At 37.8% G+C, this 27,980-nt stretch overlaps 1 protein-coding gene across 2 annotated transcripts in view; it reads right to left on the bottom strand.

Moving 5' to 3' along the window:
* Positions 1-27,980, bottom strand: part of CRISP1 (cysteine rich secretory protein 1) — a 46,545-nt gene that overhangs the window by 6,956 nt on the left and 11,609 nt on the right. For both annotated transcript variants that reach the window (XM_025383696.1, XM_025383695.1), the window contains exons 2-5: positions 22,046-22,116; positions 16,704-16,832; positions 13,110-13,200; positions 5,213-5,361 (exon numbers count right to left, since the gene is read on the bottom strand). In XM_025383696.1, coding sequence (XP_025239481.1) covers positions 5,213-5,361; positions 13,110-13,200; positions 16,704-16,832; positions 22,046-22,114 — 438 coding nt within the window. In that variant the 5' untranslated portion in view covers positions 22,115-22,116. The remainder of the gene's footprint in view (positions 1-5,212; positions 5,362-13,109; positions 13,201-16,703; positions 16,833-22,045; positions 22,117-27,980) is intronic.

The following is a 27,980-nucleotide window of genomic DNA, read 5'->3' on the forward strand; positions in this document are numbered from 1 at the left end:
TAAGTAGGACTTCTAGATGTAATTTCTAATTTTAAAGAATCCCAATGTTCATTTTCTCTGAGATAGGAGAGATGGGTAGAGAGAAGGTAAAGGTACATAAGGTAGTGTTGATCATTTTGTTATGAACAGGCTGATGTTCAAAGGAGACTTGAGTGTTGCCTTTCTGGACATGGGCTGTACATGGCTGTGCATAGGACTAATTTCTCTGATCGTATCCAGTGTACTCACGGCTGATCAAAACTCTGTGTCAACTCTCCATGACTCATTCTTATTGGAACGAAACATGAGAGGCTGTCTTCAATGCTGGCTCATTCTCCCCTTCTCATCAAACTTATGTGGATGAGATAACTTATCAGTTTACATAATGAAGGCTGCTTGGTGATTATATAAAAATCAAAGCTTGGAAGAAACTTTTCTTATCGGTCAGTGAACAGGCATACTGTAGAGTACTGAGTTTGTTTTTGAGGAATAGTGAGCCAGGTTTAAATTCCATCATTTACTTCTTGGGTAGGTTGTACTTAGAAGTTTGTTTTATGCCTCTGAGTTTCATTTTCTCAGCTGTAAAATGGGATACAACAATGTTGTCCTCTACACCATCAGTGAAAGGTAGGATTAAACATTCAAATATTTAAGAATATTTAAGTGGTTCAAAAGGAGATGTTTTCAGTAAGTGCGATTGTTCCCACTTGCCACTGCCCCACATGAGCCTGGGTAGCTTTCTTACAGTCCTAGAGACTTTCCTCACATTTCTGTTCATGTTCTTGATTACAGAACATGTCTGCTATGACTCTTTTAGATAAAATATTGTTTTCTCTTTACAAAGAGAGTCATGCATGAGTGTCAATCTCTCCACACCATATGGCTTTTAATTTTCTGCTGCTAACCTAGGCTTTTACTAAACCTATTGCTCTACCTGGGCATAAAAATTTTTATAATGTAGATTCTTTGTTTGCAGGTTCTTGCTAACATTTTCTACCAATCAGTATTTTCCATAAGAGACCCTGTTGAATTCAGACTCTAATGGAGCACATAACCTTAAACATGATTTTAATAAAAATGCAGCTGAACATCTATTTTGCTATGTTCCCTTTATATGTTAATTGGTAATAAGATTATTGAACTTAATTTATTCATTTATTCCTTTAACTCATAGCAAAGAAAAATTGAAAATGAAACTTTTTTCATTAGGTCTTCAGACACAAATGACTTTAGAAAAAGAGCTTTTATTTTACAAAATTTTTCATGAACATAATAATGTATTTATACAAGGTTACAGAAAATGTCAGAAAATGTCTGGAAAAGACTTGTGGTATATTCCCCCACTGGGCCTGCTGTCGTGGGCTTACTCACCTTCACATTAACATTCTTGTTGTTCAGTTGATTCTGCTTGGAACCCTATATTCTGCTCCTTGCCCTTCCCTGCCCTCAGCTGCTTCTGATTTTTAGAACATTAGGTGAAATGAAGTTCCCATTTCTCCAGTGCATACGAAAGATTAAGAGCTGTGTAAAGACCACTGGACTAGGATTCAGATCTGGGTTCTAGTCCTCACTCCTCCATTTGCTAGCCATGAAAAAAATCCATAACTGGTGGAATGTAAAATGTTTCTATATTCTACTGTATTAAATTTTAAGCAAATGAAAGCAAATTTCTTTGATTTCATTGTCTTCATTCCTTGGCAACAGGAAATGAGAGAAATCATTTTGATAAAACGTGTTCTATTTTGAAAGTGACAATGATTCACTTTGAAGGAGACAAATCAAGATTATCTGAAGGTGATGGAATTCAGTTAATATACCACAACGATGAGATAATGCTTTTGCGATAAAATTAGTGTGTTAGTTGACTTATATAGGAAATAGAAGATTTGAATCAAGGCCACAAATTTGTTAGATTTTTAGCTTTCTAGATGTTCATTGTATTTTTATCCTCTAATCTTTTGATAAGGTAAATTATATGATTAAGTAGTTTAATGTTAAGATACTCCCAGATTCCTGCCACATACCCTTTGTATCTAAGTGTATCAATCTTAAAAGAAAATGCTATTTACTAGTGTTTTATTTAGGATTTCTGCATTAATTTCTGTGATTATGCTTCTTTTTAAATATGCTTTATCTTCATTGACTTTTAACATCAAATTTAAGTAGGCTTTATTTCAAGTGGATTTTATTTTATGAAACTTACTAATGGGCACATGTGAGAATATAGTGAAAGGAAGCAATCTTTAAGCCAGAAGGAGAATCCTCTCAAGAAACTAACCATGCTGGCACTCTGATCTTGGACTTTCAGGCTTTGTGAATTCAAGAAAATAAATTTCTGTTGTTTAAGTCATTCAGCAATGTGATGTTTTGTTACGGTAGGCTGAGAACACTAAAACAGATTTTGGTGTCAAGAACTGAGATGCTGCTTCAACAAATACCTAAAAATGTGGAAGCAGCCTTGGAATTGGGTGATGGGTAGAGACTGGAAGTTTTAAGTGCATGCTATAAAAAGTGTAGATTGCTTGGAAGGGACTGGTGATAGAAATAAGAGCATTAAAGTATATTTTGTTGTGGTCTCAGATATAAATAAGGGACATGTTCTTGGAAATTGGAAGAAAGGTAATCTTTATTATAAAGTAGCAAACAAAATGGCTGCTGCCTTGTCTTCTAGTGTTTGTGGAAGGCAAAAGTTGTGAACAACAAACGTGGAAATTTAGCTGAGGAGATTTCAGAGCAAAGGGTTGAAGGAGTGGTTTGGTTTCTCCTCACCACTTACAGTAAACTACAAGAGGAGAGAAAGAAATTGAAGAAATATTTATGCAAGGACAAACCAGAACTTGAAGATTTACACAATCATTAGCCCATCTATATTACAGAAAATGAGAAAGTATTTTCCAAAGAGAACCCTAATGTCACTGAACAACCATTAGATAAAGATACCATGGATATGATTTATGGATTCAATCATACATCTCAGCAGAAATAGACGTGTGATTATACAGTGGAGGTACTGCCAGTTTGAACTAAAGTGGACAGAGAAAACAGACCCAAGTGACGGAAGGCTGTCAGACTTCTTAGACTCTTCAGAAAGACATGATGGAGATATTTCATTGTAAACATGCATTATCCTTCAAGAAAAGGGAAGAATGACTCCCCAAATGTTTCAGAGATCATGATGGCTGCCATTCCCATTACAGGTCCAGGGTGCAAGGCTGCTTCCTGCTTAGCTTCGAAGAGTATTGTCCCTTCAGATGATCTCTGAAAGCAGCCATGTTAGCAGGGCCTCTTCGGAGAGTCATTTGATGAGGCTGCCTCACTGAGCTAAAGGGAAAAGGCTGCCCACAGAGCCATAGGTGATGCTGCCTCCAAGTTGGCCAAGAGTGCAGAGCATCAAACCAAAGAGAATTATTCTCAAGCCTTACTATCACATGAAATTTCTTTTGCAAGGTTTTGGATTTGCCTGGGACCCATTACTGCTTCCTTTTCTATTTCTTTTTTGAAATGAGAATATCTATCTTATGCCTGTGTGTCTATTGTACTATGGAAGCATATAACTTTTCTTGTTTCATGGGTTCACTGCTGGCGAGAAATGTTACCTCTTGATGAATCACACCTTGAATCTCATGCATTTAGATAATATTCAGATAATATTTAGATGAGACTTTGGGCCTTAGACTTTAGAGTTGATGCTGGAATAAATTAAAAATTTGAGGGCTCTTGGGATAGAATGAATCTATTTTGCATGTGAGGAGAAAATAAATTTGTTGGGGAGGGGCAATGGTACAATGTTATGAGCTGAATTGGTCCCCCAAAATTCATATTCTGTACCCCTAACTTCCATCCAGTGTAGCTGTATTTGAAAATAGAGATTCTAAGGAAATAATTAAGATTAAATAAAGTCATATGACTTGGGCCCTGTTCCAGTAGGATGTGTCCTTATACGAACAGATGCTAGACAGCTTGCTCTTATGGTCTCTCTTGTCTCTGTCTCTATCCTTGATTCTCTCTGGCTCCACTTTTGCACTGGGAAAAAGCCGTGTTAGGACATTATGACAAGGTGTCAGGCAGAAAGCTTTCACTAGAAACTGACTATGCTCTATTAAGATCATAGACTTCTAGGATCCAGAATGTGGGAAAATAAATTTCTGTTGTTTTATCCACCTAGCTGTGGTATTTTGTTATGGCATCCTAAGCAGACTGATAGAGCAAAGATGTGAAGAAATTGCAAATTTTGTAAATTGCTGGTGGGAATATAAAATGGTGCAGCTGCAACAGAAAATATAATAGTACTCCAGTTTTTCAAATAATAAACATAATATTCACATATGATCCAGTAATTCCTCTCCTTGGCATATGCCCAAAACAATTGAAAGCAAGCACTCAAACAGATATTTTCACACCAATGTTTAAAGCAGTATTATTCACAATAGCCAAAAAAATGGAAACAACTCAAATGCCCATAAGAACAGACAAGCAAAAGGTGATATACACATACAGTGAAATACTATTTAGCCTTTAAAAAAGAATACAATTCTGACACACGCTACAACATGGATGAGCATAGATTTAATATATTATGCTAAGTGAAATAAAGCAGACACAAAAGGACAAATATCATATAATTCCAAAGTTATGAGGTACTTTGAGTAGTGAAATTGTTCACAGAGACAGAAAGTAGAGTGGTGGTTGCCAGAGGTTTGGGGGAGGAATGGAAGGTATTGTTTAATGAGTACAGAGTTTCGGTTTGGGAAAATGACAATATTCTAATGATGGGGTTGCACAACCATCTGAGTGGACTTATTGCCCCTGAACATTCATGCCACATTAATGCTGAACATGAAACCATTTAAAATGGTTAAAATGGTAATTTTTAAAATGTATTTTTTACCACAATAAAACTAAAGTTAGAAATCAGGGGTTTCCCTGTATTTTAAGGTACCATTATTTTCACTTTTACAAATACTACCAATATCAAATTAGATTGACATCTTATGATTTTGTGAGTTTCTGGAAAATCTAGTGAGTAAAGAAGGAAACTGAGAAGTTAGGCATCTTCTCTAAGCCATATTTTGAACAGAACAATTCCTTCTATTCCAAATTATAAGAGGGACTCAGTAAATTCAGTAAAGATTGCCATAAGAAGGTAGAATTATTTTCGGTTGTTTCTCACCTACGTTTCCACACACATACTTATCTCTTAAACAATGTGCATGTTTGCCAGCACACAGGTTACCTGAGTGTACCGGTCAGTACTTATGTCATCATCCGTTGATGGCCATAGTCCATATTTGAAATATTTAGACTCACTGTACCAGACTCCAATTATACTGGACCATGATACAGGATAAGATGTCATATTCATATTTTCTCCACAAAAGGTATCTAAAATGAGAAAACGGGCTGGGTCATACTCTGAACAAATGGGAAATAGTATACAAGGAGACTTTCCTCATTTTTATTTTGTGAATGGTTCACTAATCATCTTGACAACATCTTCTGAGAGGAAGTAAAATCTGTTGTATCCCTGCTGAAAGCCTTCTTTCTCATTGATGAATGAGCATATGGTACTCAAATTTAGTGAAAAGTTGATAGTAGGTGATGAACACATTTTGAAATCAAATCAATCAACATTTCAGTCTCTGCTGCTTCCAAGTTGCTTTAGATAGGTGAAACCAAATCAGAGAAGCCTAAGAGTTTTAACAGGGTCTATGGCTTAAAAGAAGCTACACACAGGTGTTCACAATACAAAGATGTTGAATAATCATTTGTTTATTTAGCCATTCATGTATGGTGTGGGCTTCTGGTTGAACATGGTAGTCAGGAGTATCTGCCTTTTCTTAAGGCAGGCAGGAACCACTTTGCTGTTTCACTACTCAAAAGCATTGAACTAAGATTCCAAATATTCTGTAGATATAAATGTGAGTTAGCATTTTTAAAACATCTTAATTTTGAAAAGATTCTCATGTTAAAATATAATATGTATTCCTGAGTGAAGGTGATATAGTTTGGATGTCCCCTCCAAATCTCATGTTGAGATGTAATCTCAGTGCTGAAGGTGGGGCCTGGGTGGAGATGTTTACCTCATGGTAGCGGATTCCTCAAATAACTCAGTGCTGTCTTCATAATGGTGAGCGGGTTCTCAAGAGATCTGGTTGTTTAAAAGTGCGTGGCACCCCCCAACTCTCTCTCTCTTGCTCCCTCTCTCACCATGTAAGACACTTGCTCGCCCTTCACCTTCTGCCATGATTGTAAGCTTCCTAAGGTCTCACCAAAAGCCAGGTAGATGTGGGTGCCATGCTTCCTGTACAGCCCACAGAGTTATGAGCTAATTAAATCTCTTTTTAATAAATTACTCAGGCTCAGGTATTTCTTTATAGCAACACAAAAATAGTGTAACACATAAGTAATAATTTTTTTTAAAATTTATTTCGTGGAAACTAGCAGTAAGTTACCTAATCTATATGCTTTAAGATGGGCTCGGGAGGGCGGAGCAAGATGGCCGAATAGGAACAGCTCCAGTCTTCAGCTCCCAGTGTGAGCGACACAGAAGATGGGTGATTTCTGCATTTTCAACTGAGGTACCAGGTTCATCTCACTGGGGAGTGCCAGACAATCAGTGCTGGTCAGCTGGAGCAGACCGACCAGCCAGAGCTGAAGCAGGACGAGGCATCACCTCACCTGGGAAGTGCAAGGGGGAAGGAAATCCCTTTTCCTAGCCAAGGGAAACTGAGACACACAACACCTGGAAAATAGGGTAACTCCCACCCTAATACTGTGCTTTACCAAGGGTCTTAGCAAACGGCACACCAGGAGATTTTATCCCACACCTGGCTGGGAGGGTCCCATGCCCAGGGAGCCTCCCTCATTGCTAGCACAGCAGTCTGAGATCTAACTGCATGGCAGCAGCGAGACTGGGGGAGGGTCGCCCGCCATTGCTGAGGCTTAAGTAGGTAAATGAAGCCGAAGCCGCTGGCAAGCTCGAACTGGGTGGAGCCCACAGCAGCTCAAGGAGTCCTGCCTGTCTCTGTAGACTCCACCTCTGGGGACAGGGCACAGCTGAAAAAAAGAAGCAGAAACCTGTGCAGATGTAAATGATCCTGTCTGACAGCTTTGAAGAGAGCAGTGGATCTCACAACACGGTGGTTGAGATCTGAGAAAGGACAGACTGCCTGCTCAAGTGGGTCCCTGACCCCTGAGTAGCCTAACTGGGAGACATCCCCCACGAGGTGCAGACCGACACCTCGCACCTCACACGACGGGGTACACCCCTGAGATGAAGCTTCCAGAGCAAGAATCAGACAGGAACACTCGCTGTTCAGCAACATTCTATCTTCTGCAGCCTCCGCTGCTGACACCCAGGCAAACAGGGTCTGGAGTGGACCTCAAGCAATCTCCAACAGACCTACAGCTGAGGGTCCTGACTGTTAGGAGGAAAACTAACAAACAGAAAGGACACCCACACCAAAACCCCATCAGCACGTCACCAACATCAAAGACCAAAGGCAGATAAAACCACAAATATGGGGAAAAAGCAGGGCAGAAAAGCTGGAAATTCAAAAAATAAGAGTGCATCTCCCTCTCCAAAGGAATGCAGTTCATCGCCAGCAACGGATCAAAGCTGGGTGGAGAATGACTTTGTCAAGTTGAGAGAAGAAGGCTTCAGTCGACAAACTTCTCAGAGCTAAAGGAGGAACTACGTAACCAGTGCAAAGAAACTAAAAATCTTGAAAAAATAATGGAAGAATGGATAACTAGAATAATCAATGCAGGGAAGGCCATAAACGAACTGACAGAGATAAAAACCATGACATGAGAAATACGTGACAAATGCACAAGCTTCAGTAACTGACTTGATCAACTGGAAGAAAGTGTATCAACGATTGAAGATCAAATGAATGAAATGAACTGAGAAAAGAAGTCCAGAGAAAAAAGAGGAAAAAGAAATGAACAAAGCCTTCAAGAAGTATGGAATTATGTGAAAATACCAAATCTGCATCTGATTGGGGTGCCTGAAAGTAAGGGGGAAAATGGAACCAAGTTGGAAAACACTCTTCAGGATATCATCCAGGAGAACTTCCCCAACCTAGTAAGGCAGGCCAACATTCAAATTCAGGAACTATGGAGAACACCACAAAGATACCCCTCGAGAAGAGCAACTCCAAGACACATAATTGTCAGATTCACCAAAGTTGAAATGAAGGAAAAAATGTTAAGGACAGCCAGAGAGAAAGGTCGGGTTACCCACAAAGGGAAGCCCATCAAACTAACAGCAGATCTCTCAGCAGAAACTCTCCAAGCCAGAAGAGAGTGGAGGCCAATATTCAACATTCTTAAAGAAAAGAATTTTCAACCCAGAATTTCATATTCAGCCAAACTAATTTTCATAAGTGAAGGAGAAATAAAATCCTTTACAGACAAGCAAATGCTTAGAGATTTTGTCACCACCAGGCCTACCCTACAAGAGATCCTGAAGGAAGCACTAAACATGGAAAGGAGCAACCAGTACCAGCCATTGCAAAAACATGCCAAAATGTAAAGACCATTGAGGCTAGGAAGAAACTGCATCAACTAACGAGCAAAATAACCAGCTAACGTCATAATGACAGGATCAAATTCACACATAACAATATTAACCTTAAATGTAAATGGGCTAAATGGTCCAAAAAAAGACACAGACTGGAAAATTGGATAAAGAGTCAAGACCCATCAGTTTGCTGCATTCAGGAGATGCATCTCACATGCAGAGACACACATAGGCTCCAAAAAAAGGGATGGAGGAACATCTACCAAGCAAATGGAGAACCAAAAAAAGCAGGGGTTGCAATACTAGTCTCTGATAAAACAGACTTTAAACCAAAAAAGATCAAAAGAGACAAAGAAGGCCATTACATAATGGTAAAGGGATCAATTCAACAGGAAGAGCTAACTATCCTAACTATATATGCACCCAATACAGGAGCACCCAGATTCATAAAGCAAGTCCTTAGAGACTTACAAAGAGACTTAGATTCCCATACAATAATAATGGGAGACTTCAACACCCCACTGTCAACATTAGACAGATCAATGAGACAGAAAGTAAACAAGGATATCCAGGAATTGAACTCATCTCTGCACCAAGTGGACCTAATAGACATCAGCAGAACTCTCCACCCCAAATCAACAGAGTATACATTCGTCTCAGCACCACATCACACTTATTCCAAAATTGACCACATAGTTGGAAGTAAAGCACTCCTCAGCAAATGTAAAAGAACAGAAATCATAACAAATTGTCTCTCAGACCACAGTGCAATCAAACTAGAACTCAGGATTAAGAAACTCAGCCAAAACCACTCAACTACATGGAAACTGAACAACCTGCTCCTGAATGACTACTGGGTACATAACGAAATGAAGGCAGAAATAAAGATGTTCTTTGAAACCAATGAGAACAAAGATACAACATACCAGAATCTCTGGGACACATTTGAAGCAGTGTGTAGAGGGAAATTGATAGCACTAAATGCCCACAAGAGAAAGCTGGAAAGATCTAAAATTCACACTCTAACATCACAATTAAAAGAACTAGAGAAGCAAGAGCAAACACATTCGAAAGCTAGCAGAATGGAAGAAATAACAAGAAATAACTAAGATCAGAGCAGAACTGAAGGAGATAGAGACACAAAAAACCCTCCAAAAAAATCAATGAATCCAGGAGTTGGTTTTTTGAAAAGATCGACAAAATTGACAGACCGCTAGCAAGACTAATAAAGAAAAGAGAGAAGAATCAAATAGACGCAATAAAAAATGATAAAGGAGATATCACCACCGACCCCACAGAAATACAAACTACCATCAGAGAATACTATAAACACCTCTACGCAAATAAACTAGAAAACCTAGAAGAAATGGATAATTTCCTGGACACTTACACTCTCCCAAGACTAAACCAGGAAGAAGTTGAATCCCTGAATAGACCAATAGCAGGCTCTGAAATTGAGGCAATAATTAATAGCCTACCAACCAAAAAAAGTCCAGGACCAGATGGATTCACAGCCGAATTCGGCCACAGGTACAAGGAGGAGCTGGTACCATTCCTTCTGAAACTATTCCAATCAATAGAAAAAGAGGGAATCCTCCCTAACTCATTTTATGAGGCCAACATCATCCTGATACCAAAGCCTTGCAGAGACACAACAAAAAAGGGAATTTTAGACCAATATCCCTGATGAACATCGATGCAAAAATCCTCAATAAAATACTGGCAAACCAAATCCAGCAGCACATCAAAAAGCTTATCCACCATGATCAAGTGGGCTTCATCCCTGAGATGCAAGGCTGGTTCAACATACACAAATCAATAAACGTAACCCATCACATAAACAGAAGCAAAGACAAAAACCACATGATTATCTCAATAGATGCAGAAAAGGCCTTTGACAACATTCAACAGCCCTTCATACTAAAAACTCTCAATAAATTTGGTATTGATGGAACGTATCTCAAAATAATAAGAGCTATTTATGACAGACCCACAGCCAATATCATACTGAATGGGCAAAAACTGGAAACATTCCCTTTGAAAACTGGCACAAGACAGGGATGCCCTCTCTTACCACTCCTATTCCACATAGTGTTGGAAGTTCTGGCTAGGGCAATAGGCAAGAGAAAGAAATCAAGGGTATTCAGTTAGGAAAAGAAGAAGTCAAATTGTCCCTGTTTGCAGATGACATGATTGTATATTTAGAAAACCCCATTGTCTCGGCCCAAAATCTCCTTCAGCTGATAAGCAACTTCAGCAAAGTCTCAGGATACAAAATTAATGTGCAAAAATCACAAGCAATCTTATACAGCAGTAACAGACAAACAGAGAGTCAAATCATGAATGAACTTCCATTCATAATTGCTTCAAAGAGAATAAAATACCTAGGAATCCAACTTACAAGGGATGTAAAGGACCTCTTCAAGGAGAACTACAAACCACTGCTCAGTGAAATAAAAGAGGACACAAACAAATAGAAGAACATACCATGCTTATAGATAGGAAGAATCAATATCGTGAAAATGGCCATACTGCCCAAGGTTATTTATAGATTCAATGCCATACTCATCAAACTACCAATGAGTTTCTTCACAGAATTGGAAAAAACTGCTTTAAAGTTCGTATGGAACCAAAACAGAGCCCACATTGCCAAGACAATCCTAAGCGAAAAGAACAAAGCTGGAGGCATCACGCTACCTGACTTCAAACTATACTACAAGGCTACAGTAACCAAAACAGCATGGTACTGGTACCAAAACAGAGATATAGACCAATGGAACAGAACAGAACCCTCAGAAATAACACCACACATCTACAACCATCTGATCTTTGACAAACCTGAGAGAAACAAGAAATGGGGAAAGGATTTCCTATTTAATAAATGGTGCTGGGAAAATTGGCTAGCCATAAGTAGAAAGCTGAAATTGGATCCTTTCCTTACTCCTTATACGAAAATTAATTCAAGATGGATTAGAGACTTAAATGTTAGACCTAAAACCATAAAAACTCTAGAAGAAAACTTAGGTAATACCATTCAGTACATAGGCATGGGCAAGGACTTCATGTCTAAAACACCAAAAGCAACGGCAACAGAAGCCAAAATTGACAAATGGGATCTAATTAAACTAAAGAGCTTTTGCACAGCAAAAGAAACTACCATCAGAGTGAACAGGCAACCTACAGAATGGGAGAAAATTTTTGCAATCTACTCATCAGACAAAGGGCTAATATCCAGAACCTACAAAGAACTCAAACAAATTTACAAGAAAAAAACAAACAACCCCATCAAAAAGTGGGCAAAGGATATGAACAGATATTCCTCAAAAGAAGACATTCATACAGCCAACAGACACATGAAAAAATGCTCATCATCACTGGCCATCAGAGAAATGCAAATCAAAACAACAATGAGATACCATCTCATACCAGTTAGAATGGCAATCATTCAAAAATCAGGAAACAACAGATGCTGGAGAGGATGTGGAGAAATAGGAACACTTTTACACTGTTGGTGGGATTGTAAACTAGTTCAACCATTGTGGAAAACAGTATGGCGATTCCTCAAGGACCGAGAACCAGAAATACCATATGACCCAGCCATCCCATTACTGGGTATATACCCAAAGGATTATAAATCATGCTGCTATAAAGACACATGCACACGTATGTTTATTGCAGCACTATTCACAATAGCAAAGACTTGGAATCAACCCAAATGTCCATCAGTGACAGACTGGATTAAGAAAATGTGGCACATATACACCATGGAATACTCTGCAGCCATAAAAAAGGACGAGTTTGTGTCCTTTGTAGGGACATAGATGCAGCTGGAAACCATCATTCTCAGCAAACTATTGCAAGAACAGAAAACCAAACACTGCATGTTCTCACTCATAGGTGGGAATTGAACAATGAGATCACTTGGACTCGGGAAGGGGAACATCACACACTGGGACCTATTCTGGGGAGGGGGGAGGGGGGAGGGATGGCATTGGGAGTTATACCTGCTGTAAATGGTGAGTTGATTGGTGCTGACAAGTTGATGGGTGCAGCACACCAACATGGCACAAGGATACATATGTTATAAACCTGCACGTTGTGCGCATGTACCCTAGAACTTAAAGTATTAAAAAAAAAAAAAAAAGATGAGCTCACTTTTGAGCACCTAAAATTATCTTATGGGCAGCTGCGCAGGGCTGCATATAACTTATTTCTCAACTGCATTACCGTTCCAAAGCTAAGAAGATCCCCTGGTGTTATTGTTCAGTAGCTAAAGTAACTACACAGAATGGAGACCTAGGTCTCTAGCTGCTCACTCCACTCTTCTGCAATACTGAGAGTTTTGATTCATTTCTCCTGATGGTCAGAGCTTGGAATCTGAAAACTTCAGAACTTGGAATCTGAAAACTTAAAGATATAAACCTTAAAAATTAATGAGTTAAAAACAGTGTAATAGTCCACAACTCACTGCCATGTATGACCCAGTGCAAACAAGGAAATCTAGATGACTTAATTTACTTTCATCAGGGTACATAACAATCCCTGTTTTACTATTGTTTTTTTTTTCTTTTTAGTCCAAAGGCGGGTCATAGAGACACACACTTACTTGGAAGTCTCCTCTCAAGGGGGTTGCTCTCTGTCATATCACAATAGCGTGAAAAAGTTCTGGCATTTTGTGCAGCCTCTTCACTCCAACTCTGTAGTGGAAAAAAAAAAAAAAAAAAAAAACAAGCACATGGTCCAATTAATATTTTCATAAGATTCTAATTTATTGTTTCTAATAATCCATGAGATATAATATCTTCCATTGTATCAACTAGAAATATAAATAACGAGATTACTATTAAACGTTCTAGTAGAAAGAGAAAGACAACAATTTCAATTTATTATGTTGGCCCTTGAATTCACAAATTCAAAATTTGGTAATTACATTCAGAGATAGATTCTCTCACAGATGTAGTAGAGAATTTAAGTAAATGCTTCCAGGGAAACAGACCAGAGTTACCTAGTAATTTATTTGTAGTTTAAACTCAGACATGTTATTTTATCTCTTTGAAGCTCAGTTTATCCGTCTGGAAACTGTTAGCTGTAATTTATGCCCAAAGGTTTGTTCAAATGTGATAATCCAAGGAATACAACTAAGATGTGATAAATCTTATGTATTGAATAAATGATGGCTGTGATCAGAAGCAAGGACACAGTCACATTTATATCTAAAATTATGAATTAAAAAAATGGAAGCTAACTCCACATGGCAGAATCTGTCACCAATTTTGTGTGTATCTTCTTTCACTTTAACCTCATAGCAACTCTACAAAAGAGATAATATTATATCCATTTGTAAATAAGGTAACTAAGGCACAGAGATGTTAAGTAACTTTTAGGGAGTCACACTACAAATAATTGACAAAATAAGAATTTGAATCCACTTAGGATGGCTTTAGAGTATGTGTTCTTGAATCTCTGCGTGCATCAACTATGCTGAGTTGAAGCATTTGGTCAGGTATGAGTAAGTAAGAGCTATTCTCCCAATGCAGAAAGGGAGAAATTCTGCATCTGTAAGTATGACACTCCGTGGTAAACGATCTCCCTAACGTTCTTCTATCATTGTGGTGTATATGAAACTGCCCAATTTTTACAAAGAACTGAGCCTATGAACATTTGTCTTATCTGAGTTCCTTTGTCAGGAAACCCACCATCAGGCCCCTCAGGTGGTAGCAGGGAACTGAGGCTTTCCTGATCACCACACCTAGGCAAGGAGACACAGCTACTACCTGTCGACCAGCTCCTCTTTCTTGTCCCTCCTGTTTTCCATCCCTCCTATATAAACCTGTAACTTTGGTTGGTTAGGGAGAGGGAAGGATTTGACAGGCTGACATCACCCACAACAAAGTCTTTCTTCTCAGGCAATGGACAATACTCATCTAGTGACTGGCTTTCTGTGCTGCAAGCAACTATACCTTGGCTGAACGCCTGGTGTTCAGCAGCATATACATCCATTTAAAAGAATATCCTTATATGTGCATATAACACATTGCCAACAGAAGGTGTAGAGTTTGTTTTTACTGTAAGTTTTTATGTAAATCATTCAGCTACTCTTTAGACTGTTTGGAGGACATTCATTTTCAGTATCGTCCTGAGCATGTAAAGTTTAATTATTATATGTATTTGCTGCCATCTTGTGGTCAACTTTTTGAATTACCCTTGGGGTTGAATGAGACGAATTAAATAACTCATTAGCTTAGCACTGGGTAAAACCACGGTTTTGCAGGTTTTGATCGTTTCAAGAAAAAAAAATTTATTTTAGTTATGGCTATGTCTAACTTTTGAGCAGAAATGACACAACACATCTACCAGTGTATAGGCTCTCTGGGCTGGGGGAATACCATGGCATTCACTAGCAAAGAAAACCTACGGGAACCGGAACTTATCTGGTTAAAATATAGCAGGACGTTTGCACTTTGAAGAAGCTGTATAGGACATTACCTCTGATTAATGTTGGTGAGATACTCCTTTTTTGAGACATATTCACAATTAAAATTGAAGTTTGTACTATGATCATACCAAAGCTCGGAATTTCAGCTTTAACAAGTGACTCTGCTTTGGTTCTAATATTGTGTTCAGAAACTATTTTTTTAAACAAAATCTCTGCCTGGTAATTGCGGTTAACTCTTCAGTCCTATTGTTCCTTAAATTTGCTGTTGCTACTTCTAATCCTATATATGTCCTATGCATTGTTTGTGGAGCAGCTGAACCCTCCTATTTCTTTTGAAATATTTCTCAGTTTTACTGGTACACTTACTTTTATCATCTTGTTGACATTTCATACCTTTGTACCTTAGCGCTTGAATATGTGCATTCTTATATTGTTTCCAGTTTTTCTTCTGTATTTGCCTTTCATCTCCAATCTCAAATCAGAGGCTATATTTTTTCACGTTTCTTTAACCTTGTTTGTACCTCCTAGGTAAACTTATTTGCTCATCTGGCAACCAAGGAATTTGGACTCTACTTCTCCAGGTCCTTGGATTTGGCCCACTTGCATTTTAATCTGGGCCCCAGTTCTTAAGATTTTGAATAAGCTCCTCAATTTTCCTTAGGTTCAGTGTCATAATATGTAAAATGAAGAAAATTGTATTGGAAGAATGCAATGAGCTAATGTAACAAGGTATTTGAAAAATGCCTGTAAATAATAAACACAACATGTATGTTTGCTACAACACCATGCAGGAATGCCTATGAAAGCTATTGATTTTTATCTTTAGTTCAAATACCTCTTTGGATTAAAAAACGATTAAGAGATAAATCTCAAAATCATTTATCTATTTCCTTGTTTCATCCTCTTCATCATTTGTAAGAGAAAGGTGTTCCTTAGAATCACCCTCCACAGCCTGCACTATTTCTAACCCTTGTTGCTATAGGCTGGTCCAGAGTTCAAGGAAGCAGGCTGAGGGTGCTCATGAAACTGAGTGATGCTACTGGATAACAAATGTGAGAGTAATCACCTAAACACCTGAGACTTCCCTAAATTTTTCTTGTAGGAGAGCATAGCAGGTTTATAATGAAAGAATTTCTCTTCCTCTTTATGGGATGCAATGTTGATGAGATACCAACATTGGTATGCAATGTTGCAATGAAACTGGAGGATAAATTTATGGGTGCAATGAAACTGGGGGATAAATTTGCCAATATTTATTTACCTGGCCACATCAACTAACTAGATATCTAGACATTTTAACTCTAGGAAGAGTGTCTTAGCCTCTGGACTACTGCCCAATGAAAACAGCTATGAAATGCATGGATAACTTGTTGATCAATATTTGTCATATATACTGGCAGCATCAGCATCAGCTGGGAGCTTGTGGCGGTCTCCAGGTCAGACCTCCTGAATCAGGATATCAGACACCAAGAAAGTGTGCTTTACTAAGTTCTTCAGGTAATTCTTGAGTACATGAAAGGCTGAGAAGCACTGTCTTAGAGTATTGAGGAAGGAAGCTAGGCTGGCTGAGCTCTGTCCTTGACTAACCATACAATCATCAGAAAGTTACTTACCTTCTCTGGGTCTCTCTTTCTTCTGCTACGTAAAATATTTGTTGTGAAGATAAAACTTTTAGCACTTTGAAAGTGCGTAGAACTTAATAAAAACTCAGTAAACACCACTACTATTATTGCCATCATGGTTGTTGCTATTGTTCGATCTTACCATCTTCAGCATGTTGCTGGCTGGTGGAACTACTCCTCTTCTGAGAGTGTTGTGTATATTAACGATCTCTTGTTGTACATTTGGCAAGTCAGTGACGAGCTTATTAAATTGTTTTTTAGCTGATTTCCTCTGTTACCAGAAAAATATTAATTAGTGTTACTTCTTTTAAGTGGAATTTGTCACATATATTTTGCAGACCTATAGGCAATGCAAATTAAGTTTATATTAAACAGTGATTTGTAGCATTTTCAAATTTATAGTGTCTCATTATATTGGATTCCGTTTCTCCAGTACTAGTTTTGAGAATTTCTGAACATCAGGATGACATTACATTAGTCTTCGGAATAATGCACTGGTTATCCTGTGATTAGGATTTTTCCAGGTTCATACTTTGGACCATGATGAAGCACTTTTTATTGGGCAATAAGATCCACAAAGGAAGATATCTTCAAAGCACGCCTGTTACTTACTTCTCTGGCTTATTCTCTACACACCTCCCACCCTGCAACAACTGTACTCTCTGCTTCCCAAATAAACTACTTCCACTTGAACCCTTGTCTAGTGGTGTGTGTCTGGGAGAACCCAAACTAAGAAATTCATTACTGAGGACAAAGCCGCAAATGCTATCAACACAAATTCTGTGTCTTCTTCCTGTTCGTATGAGAAAACATCAATACTCTCAAGTGTATGTGTGAGAGAGTATAACATAGAATTCAAATTCAGCCTACAATCTTGAATTCGTGACTGTTCTTTTCATTTATTTATTTTTTATTCTGAAACTCACTAAGAAGAAAAATACATGACCAAAGTATTTAGTTTAGCATTAATCGCTATAAAGAGCATTATTTTGTGTGTGTGTGTGTGTGTGTGTGTGATATCACATGTACTTCATACCTTTTTAAAAAATGTAGCAGAACTAATGTACTATAATGTGAGGGGTGTCTGTTGCTTCCTTAATACCACATGACCATCAGCACAATTTATGAATGCATAAGATCTAGCACCATAACTTACACAAATAAAGAAGTATTCACTGTCATTTATATCAACAGTTCAGGGTATGGGGAGAAAACTTAAATATGGAATTCAGAAGACTTCTCTAGAGACTGTCTCTATGGACATATTCACATGGTGTTATTTTTTTCTCACATTGCAAGTCACTCTGATTTGGACTAGAGGAAAGGCTGAGGACCTACATGATTCCACATACCATTTCCAGATTACAACTCTCCTTGCTCCTCTGAAAACCTTTGCCGTATGGAAACTCATGACATTTGCCTCTCACACCTCATTCTTGAACATTTATTTAACATCTTATCATGGTTTTTTTTTCCTACTTCCTCTCTTTCCTGGAAATTGTGTTTCCTGAAACGAATTCATCTTTTCCACTCAGATTTCTGAAGTCAACTCAAAGGACTTTAATATCCACATGGATGAATCCAACCCTTTGATGTCTCAGGCCCTCAAAATCTTCCTCCTCTAGACTTCTCCTTCAATCATCTTTATCCTCACTTTAATGGTCACCAACTGTATCTCACTACATCCCAAAACATCATACCTCTCAAATCACCTGGTCAAGCACTTCCCTGCCTGATCAGAATCTCCTGTTCTTCCAAGTTGCCATGATCAGACATTCTGACTGTTCTTCAATATAATTGAGCCTGCTAACTCATTCTTCCTTTTCTCTACTAGCCCTCTCTTGTCTTTCCTTTCATCTCTATCTGTGTTCTCTAATTTCACAACTCTCATTTTGCAATATTTAATCTTTTGTCTGCACACCATCATCTAGAAATGCCTAACTAAAACACCCCAACTTTGGATGAGACTGACAATTCTCCTGCCTGTTCTATCAGCTGAGCATTGCCAGAAAAAATGTCTCAAAAAACAACACAACACATATCTGCATGACCCCAAATCAGTAAGATTGACCTCAAATAGTTCCTTAATTCTGCTAATCAATTCTAATGAATTGTTTGGTTAACTCACTCTGTCACCCTCCACATTACTGTAGAACTTTTGCACTCTCCTCTATTCACAACTACCTTCTCTCAACAGATTGTGAAACATCCTTCTTCCCTCAGTAAAGAGAAGCAATCAGAGGGCAGCTGCTTCAACTGTCTTACCCAGTCTGTCAATCTACCTGTATCTGTCCGCTTTCTTTCCTCTTCTTCTGTGGTACAAGTGAATGGGTCATTCTTTCTAATCTTTCTAAGGCTCAACTCTCCCACAGTGTTATTTAGTCCATTCTCTTCTACCTTTTCCCCAAATCTTACATTATTTTTCATTTCATCTGCTGTCAGCCACTCTTTTTTTTTTTCCCCCTTCCCAGACCTGTTTACTTATGATTATGCAGCTTATATCTTTTTTTGAGAAGAAGTCCTGCTCTGTTGCTTGGAGTGGAGTGCAGTAGCATCGCCTTCACTGCAGCCTCTACCTCCCAGGCTCAAATGATTCTCCTGCCTCAACCTCCCAAGTAGCTAGGATTATAGGCATGCACCACCATGCCTAGCTGCATGCTGCTTATATCTTAAAACAAATAAACAAGCAAACACCTCTTCGTTTACCTCACTTTCCCATTCAACTATTGTTCTCTGTCTCTGCTCTCTTTCCCTATTTATATTCTGGAAAATATTGCCAACTCTGGCTGTGTACAATTGCCCAAGTAATAGAGCCTTGCATTTACCTCCCCCCGTTTTTTCAATAATATGTTCTCTATCCTAGGCGATCCACCTCCCCTGCTGCTTAGGCATTAGGCAATGTCTGGAGAAATTTGAAGTTGTCATGATGGGCATGATAGGGGGAGATAAGATTGCCATCTTAGAATAGAGAGCAAGGATGCTGCTGCTAAATTCCTGCAAGGCCCAGGACAGCCCTCCCTGAAACAAATAATTATCTCATACAAAATGGCAATGAGGTTTAAGTTGGGAACTGCCTCCATTAAAAATATTCCTATTAAGGTCTCTGACAAGCTCAATTTGCATATGCAATATTGTTTTAATGACTTTATTCTGCTTCGTTTATTGGCAGCTGACTCCTCTCACTAAGCTTTCAGTGTAGAAATAGTCTTTCTTTTGGTGTGAGGAACAAAACACTCTCTTTATTTTTCTCTTTCCTTTCAGACTTCTCTGTTTCTTTCACCTGGACTGATTGTGGCTACTGTCTAGCTTTCCACTGGCCTTCCTGAATCCACTAATGCTTTACTACATCTACATTCTCTGTCCCACTCCTTGATCCATTCTTCCATAATCCAGTCTCCAGTCATCATTGAGAGCAAAAATTTTAAAACATAGACACAATGGAGTTACTTTACTGTTAAAAGTCTTCAACAGTTTACCATTCATAGAAAGAGAAACTAAAATCTTTAACAAGGCCTTTGAATATTCTGTTTATTCTCAGCCTCTATCTAGGATATGTGCCCTTATCTCTGCTGTAGTCACATTAATTTTTTTTTTTTTTAGTTATCTGAATGTGCCAGTTTCCTTCCTGCCATAGAATATTTGCCCATGCCTGTATCTTTGATAGTACATCTTGTTAGTTTGCAAGGCCAACTTATTCTTCAGATCCCAGGTATACCATGTGCTCAGAGAAGTCTCTAATTAACTCAGAGAAGATTCAGCCTGCCTGTTATCTGATCATAACTCTCTATAGTTTTCCTTAAGAAAACGATTTGTGTAACATCTACCAGATTGTCGTGGAAAACTACCTATATAAAAAGTAAAAACAATTTCTGTTAAATTAGATGCTTAATATCCCAGCAAACACTGCCACTTGTGGAAGTGTAAAATACAATTCAGGTCTGATGGTTAGTCCATTTGATTTCTACCTGGAATCTGAAAAAAATAAAGCATAATACTATTTTTGTTGGCAAATTGGAGCACATTATTTACTTTAACTGAGACTCATGTTTAAAGTTTATGTAATAAATTTGTGTTGGGGGCTTAATTTATCTTCTTGTTTAAATTTAAAATTCTTAAGCCTTTATTTTATGACCAAACTGTCTACAAAATTGTATGAAAATATTCTAATAGATCTCTGTTATAAAGCATAAACATATTGTTTTATCAATGCCTTCTACTTTTTCTTTTATATTCTTGGTCAAAAGCGGATTGGGTATGGTTTCCCTTGGATGGGTGGAGTTCTACTTATCTACTCTTTGCTCTGGACTTTTAACTAGCGATGCTAATTTCATCTTTCACATGACAATCTGAGTTAGGCTGTTTCCCAGAATTTGGCCTAAGTGGTCTAGACAGCCTAGTACTAGGTCTTAATGGCAAACATAGGTTTCTGACTGTTTGCCCTTTTCCCGTTCCTCTGGAATGGTGGCTACACTTCAGATTAGCTTTTTCCTTATTATGAAGCATGAAGATCACCCGTCCACACTGGGGAAGTAAAATGGTCAGAGAATCAGAGGGAAGGAAGAAGTCTTATTTAGGACTCTAATTCAGGACACTAATTCCAACTTACTGGAGGATTACTGGGCATTAAACAGGAGCTCCACCTAGTCTCTCTTTGGGGAAGAGGAGTGAGTAATAGGATTCAAATACCAAACGAACACCCTAATAGCCTACTGCATATGGATTTTCTTTCCACAATAAAACTAAGTGCCTTTTATTTCTTACTTCTCTACCTGGCCTATGAAAATATTTTCTATACCAAGGTTTTCTATACCATGGTTTTTTCTATATCACTCATTTTCTATACCAAGGTTATTTACTTCAGTTTGTCATAAAATTTTGGGTAAATTAAAATATATATTATTTTCTTTATATCATTGAAGTTATTTAAAAGTGAATATTGTTGGCTGATCATAGAATATTATGTCATTGTGTGTTCTACTTCTGTTTTGTGACTGTTGAAGTTATTGTTTTTAATTATTAGTGAGATTAAGGTAGCCTATGGAATTCAAACTGCTAATCAGCTCCTCATGTCGCTCTTTGTGCTGTTGGCACCTTTCCATTTTATATTTAATTTTGATGCTTTAAATTATTGTTATAGTAAAAAATTATATAGCTCATCTGCATTCTCAGCTTTTTTCCTGTATTATCCAGAGAGGCCACAATGAAATAAATATGGACCCATGGAGCTAACTGATTAAGTATAATTTCAGGCCCTGCCATGTCTTATTCCTCAGATATTGGCCATATGACTTAACTTTCCTATTCTTTGGTTCTCTCCTTTATAAAATAGTATTAAGATGAGTACTTGCCTAACAGGGCTATTGTGAAAACAAAGTGAGTAATGGGTGTAGCAGTCTCACAACAGTGCCTCTGACATGAATTCTATTAAAGTGTTAGCTCTTATCTTTATTTAGAAAGTAATTATGAAACCCAACCCTCACATACTTTCATGGACAACATAGGCAGTAAGCAAGCAGCAGCAACCACCAAAAACAAGAGGTGTTTAATTTCCATCCCTGAAAAGAAAAATAACATAATTTTAAATTATTCTCAATTCATAGGATAACATCTTGTAATAAACTTTATTTAAACCACTTTTACATGTGTTTGCAATATTTTCCCTAAAAGAAACCTTTAGGATCCAAACAAGGTTTAATGTGTTAGTCATTAGGACCCAGATAGGAAGGCAGGATTGTTGTTTGAAGGATAGTAGATTCTCAAAAGTATAAATTGTTTTAATCCCTGGACCTTCGAATATGTTATATTGTGTGACATAAGGGAATTAAGGTGGCAGATGGAATTCAAACTGCTAAATAGCTAACATTAAAATAGGGAGATTTTCCTGGAATATCTGGGTGGACCTAATGTAATCACAAGGGTATTTAATGTTGAAGAGGAAGTCAAAAGAGTCAATGTCAGTGATGAGCATGAGGCAGACTTGACCAGTCATGCTGAATTTGAAGACAGAGGAAGATACTGCAAGCTAAAGAATATGGATAGCCTCTGGAAGTAGGAAAAGGTAAGGAAACAGATTCTCCCCATAGAGTTTCCCTGTTGACATCCTGATTTTAGCCCAGGAAAACCTATCTGAATTTCTGATCTCCAGAACAGTAGGATAATAAACGTATATTTATTTTAGAACATTCAATTTATGATAACTTGTTATAGTAGCAAGAGGAAACTAATATAAGAAACGGAAAGATTATATTTAAACTCTCCATCAGCTACAAAGAAGAGGAGTAATTTGGTACTACTAATTTATGTAAGTGACTTAGAGATATTCCATAATATCTGATCACCTTGCTAAGCATGGTTGTCATTATGAGTCTAACAAATCAGAGCTAATGTACCCTCTCCTTTCTTTTTAGTTAATATAGCTAGTTAACTCTAGGATATTAATAAGTATAGATTATTGAATTTGGTTGGCACCTTCTTTTCACCATCTGCGAAGTTTATTTCTGAATTAATCCTGCTGTGTGAGAAGCAAAAAAGGCTAACAGTTTGGTTCTCATTATACAAAAGCAAGCACTCTTAAAGAACAAGTTACCAGATTTGTGCAGAATAATACAGGGCAGACAATTACTCGTGCTTTTCCCCCCAATGATGTAGTTTACCACTGCTCTCACGCTTCCCATGCTGACTGCCATACATGCTCAATATGAGAGAGAACTCTCTAAATCATTCTTTCAGAGAACATACACATGTAAACAATCTCACCTTTATCATTCTTTTTTATCTATTTCCTTGCCTTTCTCTCTCCCTCCAAATGTTCACATAGCCTCACATTTCAAGATTTATTGTAATATGGTGACACAGATGACGAAATATTCCTTTTTCTTACTAATCCTCAAAAAATCTAGTAAAGCAGACAATATTAACCCTGAGGTAACTGAAAAAAAAGTAAAATAAAAGGGAGATTCTGAGGGGAGGGGCTTCAGGAGAGATAACTGACTAAGCATCTGGCACTTGCCTTCTCCGCAAAGAAGAACCAAAATAAGGAGTAGATAATTAAACTCCAAATAGACCATCTAGTATTCAACAGATAAGTGACCTAAAGCAAGGAAGGAGAGAAAAACAAGGCAGTCTGTTCAGTTGGGATTGGCTGGGAGCCTGGAAAGACTCCTTAATGTATGGAAAGGGTAAGAGAGTGACTCCCACTAATGCACATTTTCATCATGGACTTCTGCATCCTAGCCATTGGGATGCCTCTAGACCCTCACAGACCACCCCCCCTGCCCCGAGGCTACCAAAGAGTTGCCTGGAGACTGCCCAAAGGCACAGTTCCAGAGGAGAGTTCACGGTGGGGCCCATGGGTTTCACACACCCTTGAGTGCTAGGCAGCTACAGAAGGGTCCTTTATTGAGATCGTATTCCCAACCAGGCTGCATTCTGCACAGGGTCCCAACAGCCCTTGCATATCCACATCTCTGGAGCCACATTGACATTTCCCACCTGAAGTGTCTGCTGCACCCAGCTGCTGCTGCCAGAGACGATATATTTAACAAGTGCTGAAAGAAAAAAAAAAAAGAAACTTTCACCTATGGATACTGTAACCAAGAAAGTTATCCTTCATAAATGAAAGATTAAAAAAACGTATATTCCAGACAAGCAAAAGCTAAGAGAATTTGCTACCATTAGACTGGCCCTACTGGTAATGCTTAAAGGAGTCCTACACATGGAAGTGAAAAGATATCTACCATCATGAAAACACACAAAAGTATTAAACCCACTGGTAGAGCAAACACAAATAAGGAAGAGAGAAAACTCAAATGTTATCACTATGTAAAACCAGCTGACCACAATGATAAACAATAAGAGAAAAAGGAAACAAAAAATATACAAAACAACCAGAAATTAACTAACAAAATGACATATCAATGATAACATTGAACATAAATGGATTAAATTTTACACTTAAAAAATATAGAGTGGCTAAGTGGATTAAAATATAACCCAACTATATTCTATCTTTAAGAAACTCATCTCACCTATAAAGACAGATATAGATGAAAGTAAAGGGATATCAAAAGATATTCCATGCAAATGGAAACCAAAACCAAGCAGAAATAGCTACAGTTATATAAGATAAAACAGACTTTAAGTTCAAAATAGCAAAAGCAGACAAAGAATGTCATTACTTAATGAAAAAAGGAATCAATTCAGCAAGAGAAAGTAACAATTCTAAATGTATACACCTAACAATGGAGCACCCAGATATATAAAGCAAATATTATTATATCTAAAGGGAGAGATAAACTCCAATACGATAATAGTGGGGACTCCAACACCCTACCCTCAGCATTAGACAGCTCATATAGATAGAAATTAACAAATAAACATTGGATTTAAATTGTACATTAAACCAAAGGAACCTAACAGACATTTATATAACATTTTATCCAACAGCTACAAAATACACATTCCTCTCATCAGCACATGAAACATTCACTAGGATGGACCATATGTTAGAAAACAAAACAAGTCTCAATGAATTTTTAAACATTGAAATGATGTCAAGTATCTTCTCTTACTACAATGAAATAAAACTAGAAATCAATAACAAGAGGAACTTTGGAAACTGTAAAAAATGTGGAAATTAAACAGCAGACTCCTGAATGACCATTGGGTCAAGGAAGGAATTAAGGAGTAAATCAAACATTTTTTTAAACAAATAAAAATGGAAATACAGCATACCAAAACCTATGGGGATACAGCAAAAGCAGTGCTAAAAGGCAAATTTATAGTGATAAACAACTACCTCAAACAAAAGAAAGATTTTAAATAAACAGTCTAACAATGCACCTCAAGAATGAAAAAAAAAATAAGGACAAATCAAACCCAAAACTGGTAGAAGAAATCACAAAGTTCAGAGCAGAACTGGACAAAATAGAGACTTTAAAAAATAATACAAAGGATTAAAAAAGTTGAACTTTTGAAAATATAAACAAGACTGATAAACCAGTAGGCCAAGTAACTAAGATAAAAAAGAGGAGACCCAAATAAATAAAATCAGAAAAAAAGAAGATATTACAATTGTCACTAGAGAAATACAGAAGACCACAAGACAATCATGGATAACTGTATACTAACAACTGAAAATTTTAGAGAAAATAAATGAACTCCTGGAGACATACAACCTACCAAGATTGAACCAGAAAGAAATAGAAACCAGAGCTGACCAATAATGAGTAATGACATTGAATTGTAATAAAAACTCTACCAATAAGAAAAGTCCAGGATCAGATGATTTCACTGCTGAATTCTACCGAGTTTTCAAAGATGAACTAACACCTATTCTTCTCAAACTATTCCAAAATATTTCAAGAAAAGTAAAGTTGCCCTAATTCATTCTAAGAGGCTGGCATTACTCTGATACCAAAACCAGACAAGGATGCAACAAAGAAGAAATCTATAGGCCAATATCCCTGATGAACATAGATTCAAAGTTCCTTAACAAAATACTAACAAACCAAATCCAACAGCACATGTAAAATGTAATGGACAATGATCAAGTGGGATTTATAGCAGGGATGCAAGGATGGTTTGACATATGCAAATCAATAAATGTGACATATCACATTAACAAAATAAAGGAAAAGAACCATATGGTAATCTCAATAGACTCCTTAAAAGCGTTTGATAAAATTTAACATCTCTTCCTAACAAAAAACTCTCAACAAACTAAGCATTGAAAGAATCTAACTTGGCCAGGCACAGTAGCTCACACCTGTAATTCCAGCACTTTGGGAGGCCGAGGTGGGCAGATCACTTGAGGTCATGAGTTTAAGACTAGCCTGGGCAACACGGTGACACCTCATCTCTACTAAAAATACAAAATATTAGCAAGGCGTGGTGGCACGTACCTGTAGTCCTAGCTACTCAGGAGGCTGAGGTGGGAGAATTAGTTGAACCTAGGAGGTGGAGGTTGCAGTTAGCCAAGATCATGCCATTGCACTCCAGCCTGGGCGACAGAGAAAGACTCCATAAAAAAAAAAAAAAAAACAAAAAAAAAACAACATAATGCAACATAATAAAGGCCATATATGACAAATCCACATCTAACATCACACTAAATGGGCAAAAGCTGAATGTCTTTCCTCTAAGACCCAAAACAAGACAACATTGCCCATGTTCAGCACTCTTATTTAATATAGTGCTGGGAAGTTCTAGCAAGAGAAATCATGCAAGAGAAAGAAATAAAAGGTGTTCAAATTTGGAAAGAGAAAGTCAGATTGTCACTCTTTGCAGATGATATGATCTTATATCTAGAAAACCTAAAGACTCCACCAAATTCTTAGATCTGATAAGTAAGTTAAATAACTTTGCAAGATACAAAATCAACATGCAAAAATCAGTAGTGTTTCAAATAAAATACCTAAAGATAAATTTTACCAAAGAGGTGAAAAAATTCTACAAGGAAAATTGCAAAAGTCTTATGAAAGAAATTGAAAAGGACACAAATAACTAAAAGTTATCCCATGCTCATGAATTAGAAAAATTAATTTTGTTAATATAACCATAATGTCTAAAGCGATCTACAGATTCACACAATTCTCATCAAAATACCAGTGTCATTTTCTATAGAAATAGAAAAAAAGTCCTACAATTAAATGGAACCAAATATAGCTTAAATAGCCAAAGCCATTCTGAGCAAATAGAATAAAACCAGATTCATGATACTACCTGAGTTCAAAGTATATTACAAGTCTCTAGTAAATAAAAATCGAGGTATTCCTATAAAAATAGATACATAGAAGAGAGAACCAATAAAATGGAAGAGAGAACCAAGAAATAAACCCACATACATACAGCCAACTGACTTTTGACAAAGACACCAAGAGCATTCATTAGAAAAAGGATATCCTCGACTAGGGAGCAAGATGGCCGAATAGGAACAGCTCCAGTCTCCAACTCCCAGCGCGAGCGACACAGAAGACCGGTGATTTCTGCATTTTCAACTGAGGTACTGGGTTCATCTCACTTGGGAGTGCCGGACGATCGGTGCTGGTCAGCTGCTGCAGCCCTACCAGCGAGAGCTGAAGCAGGGCGAGGCATCGCCTCACCTGGGAAGCGCAAGGGGGAAGGGAATCCCTTTTCCTAGCCAGGGGAACTGAGACACACAACACCTGGAAAATCGGGTAACTCCCACCCCAATATTGCGCTTTAAGCAAACAGGCACACCAGGAGATCATATCCCACACCTGGCCGGAAGGGTCCCACGCCCACGGAGCCTCCCTCATTGCTAGCACAGCAGTCTGTGATCTACCGGCAAGGCAGCAGCGAGGCTGGGGGAGGGGCGCCTGCCATTGCTGAGGCTTAAGTAGGTAAACAAAGCTGCTGGGAAGCTCCAACTGGGTGGAGCTCACAGAAGCTCAAGGAA

Source organism: Theropithecus gelada, chromosome 4 (genome assembly GCF_003255815.1).
Source record: "Theropithecus gelada isolate Dixy chromosome 4, Tgel_1.0, whole genome shotgun sequence".
NCBI lineage: Eukaryota > Metazoa > Chordata > Mammalia > Primates > Cercopithecidae > Theropithecus > Theropithecus gelada.